The sequence below is a fragment of the Poecilia latipinna genome, unplaced genomic scaffold (assembly GCF_001443285.1).
Source record: "Poecilia latipinna isolate Pla-1442-1.1 unplaced genomic scaffold, P_latipinna-1.0 Scaffold1360, whole genome shotgun sequence".
In the NCBI taxonomy this organism is placed as follows: Eukaryota; Metazoa; Chordata; class Actinopteri; order Cyprinodontiformes; family Poeciliidae; genus Poecilia; species Poecilia latipinna.
This window is the reverse complement of record NW_015113976.1, coordinates 205,766-207,319: the sequence shown is the minus strand read 5'-3', so window position 1 is coordinate 207,319 and position 1,554 is coordinate 205,766. Positions and strand designations below refer to the sequence as shown.

Sequence of the window (1,554 nt, the reverse complement as noted above, 5' to 3'; positions counted from 1 at the left end):
TGAGGTTCAACATCCACCTGCAGGAACCAGGTTCTTCTGGTATAAAGCTGTTCCTGATCCATCAAACATCTTCTACAACTATGAGCTGCTGCCTGGCAGCTCCAATGGGACTGATGAGAACGTCTACATTGTTCATGGACTCAATAACACAGCAGGTTATGTGTGTGAAGCAGGAAGTGGAAAACCAACTAACAGAAATCCAACTTTTGTCTGGTCAGCAGGTCAGTTTATCTGTGTGTCTCCACTCAGTGAATAAAAAATGATGTTTTTACATTATTTCTGCTGATCCATGAACTTTATCCTTAACAGTAATTTAAAGTTGTTGGATTCTGTAAAAGCACAGTAGGAGGACCCGAAATCAGCCACGAGACAGGAGTGAGCAGAAAACTTTGGATCTTTATTAGAGATAGCTAAGAACGGCACACTGGATCGACAGCTGTACAGGCTAGGAGATTGTGCATGGGGTCGGGGGGAGAAGCGCTGATGCAGGGCAGCGTACTCACAAAGTAGAATCAGAGGTAATAAGTCCAGATCCAAGTTCTTGGTCGGCCGGGCCGAGGTCATACACAAAGGGGAAGAGAGCAGAGTCCGAGGGAGTGGGCGTGAGCGGCGTCAAAGTAACAGGCTAGGTAGAGATCCGGGTAGGCAAAACAGCAGTCCGACAAGGGTAAGGCAAAAGGGGCAAATCCAGAGAACAAGAGTGAGGCAGTAACACAGAGGTCGTGAAGGGAGAACTAGAAACTACTTGCTGAAAGCGTTCAATAATCTGGCAGTGGGTAGGTTACTGAGGGAGGCTTAAGAAGGGAAGCAATCAGGGAGCGACACAGCTGCAGGGAATAAGGGAGATGAGGGACATGACATGGATGGTCTCAAAACAAACACACCGGCCACATGACACCATTACAGGATTCATTATCAATGTAAAGAAAACATTTCAAAATTTACTTTGGTTTATATTTCCAGATATTGTTTCATTAAAAATGCAAAGCAGCAATAAAACATAACAAAATGAAAAGGTGAAAACAGTTGAAGGATTTGAAAAATTGTGGATCACTTATGAATACTGCAGTTTTTTTCTTACTTGAGACAAGTTTTTGTCGAAGATATTTTGTTTGATTCATTGCCATTATAATATTGATATTTGACACTAAAGACAATAAATAAAGTCAGATAATTCGGATGATCTTGTTTCAGCTTTATTCTAGATTAAATGTATATATATTTTCCAGATCCTCGTCCAGCAGCTTCTCTCTCAGTGAATCCTGACAGAGTTCAACACTTCAGATCTGAATCTGTGACTCTGAACTGTGAGGGAAACTCTGCTGAGTGGAGAGTGAAGAGGTTTACAGAAACAGATTCAGTGTTAGACTGCTACATCTGGGGGAGAATGAATGGATCTACATGCACCATCAAGATGAACCAGCCTCATAGTGGAGTTTACTGGTGTGAGTCTGTATCAGGAGAGTTCAGCAATGCAGTGAACATCACTATACATGGTGGGTTGTGATTTATAAACTTTTTCTTTCAGATTTGTATCTATACTATAGATTTCAT

General features: G+C 41.8%; 1 protein-coding gene across 1 annotated transcript in view; it reads left to right on the top strand.

The window, feature by feature from the left end:
- LOC106962002 (sialoadhesin-like) overlaps window positions 1–1,554 on the top strand; it is a 38,180-nt gene that overhangs the window by 31,174 nt on the left and 5,452 nt on the right. Inside the window, exons 5-6 of the mRNA XM_015056138.1 lie at window positions 5–221; window positions 1,230–1,341. Of these exons, the coding sequence (XP_014911624.1) occupies window positions 5–221; window positions 1,230–1,341 (329 nt within the window). The remainder of the gene's footprint in view (window positions 1–4; window positions 222–1,229; window positions 1,342–1,554) is intronic.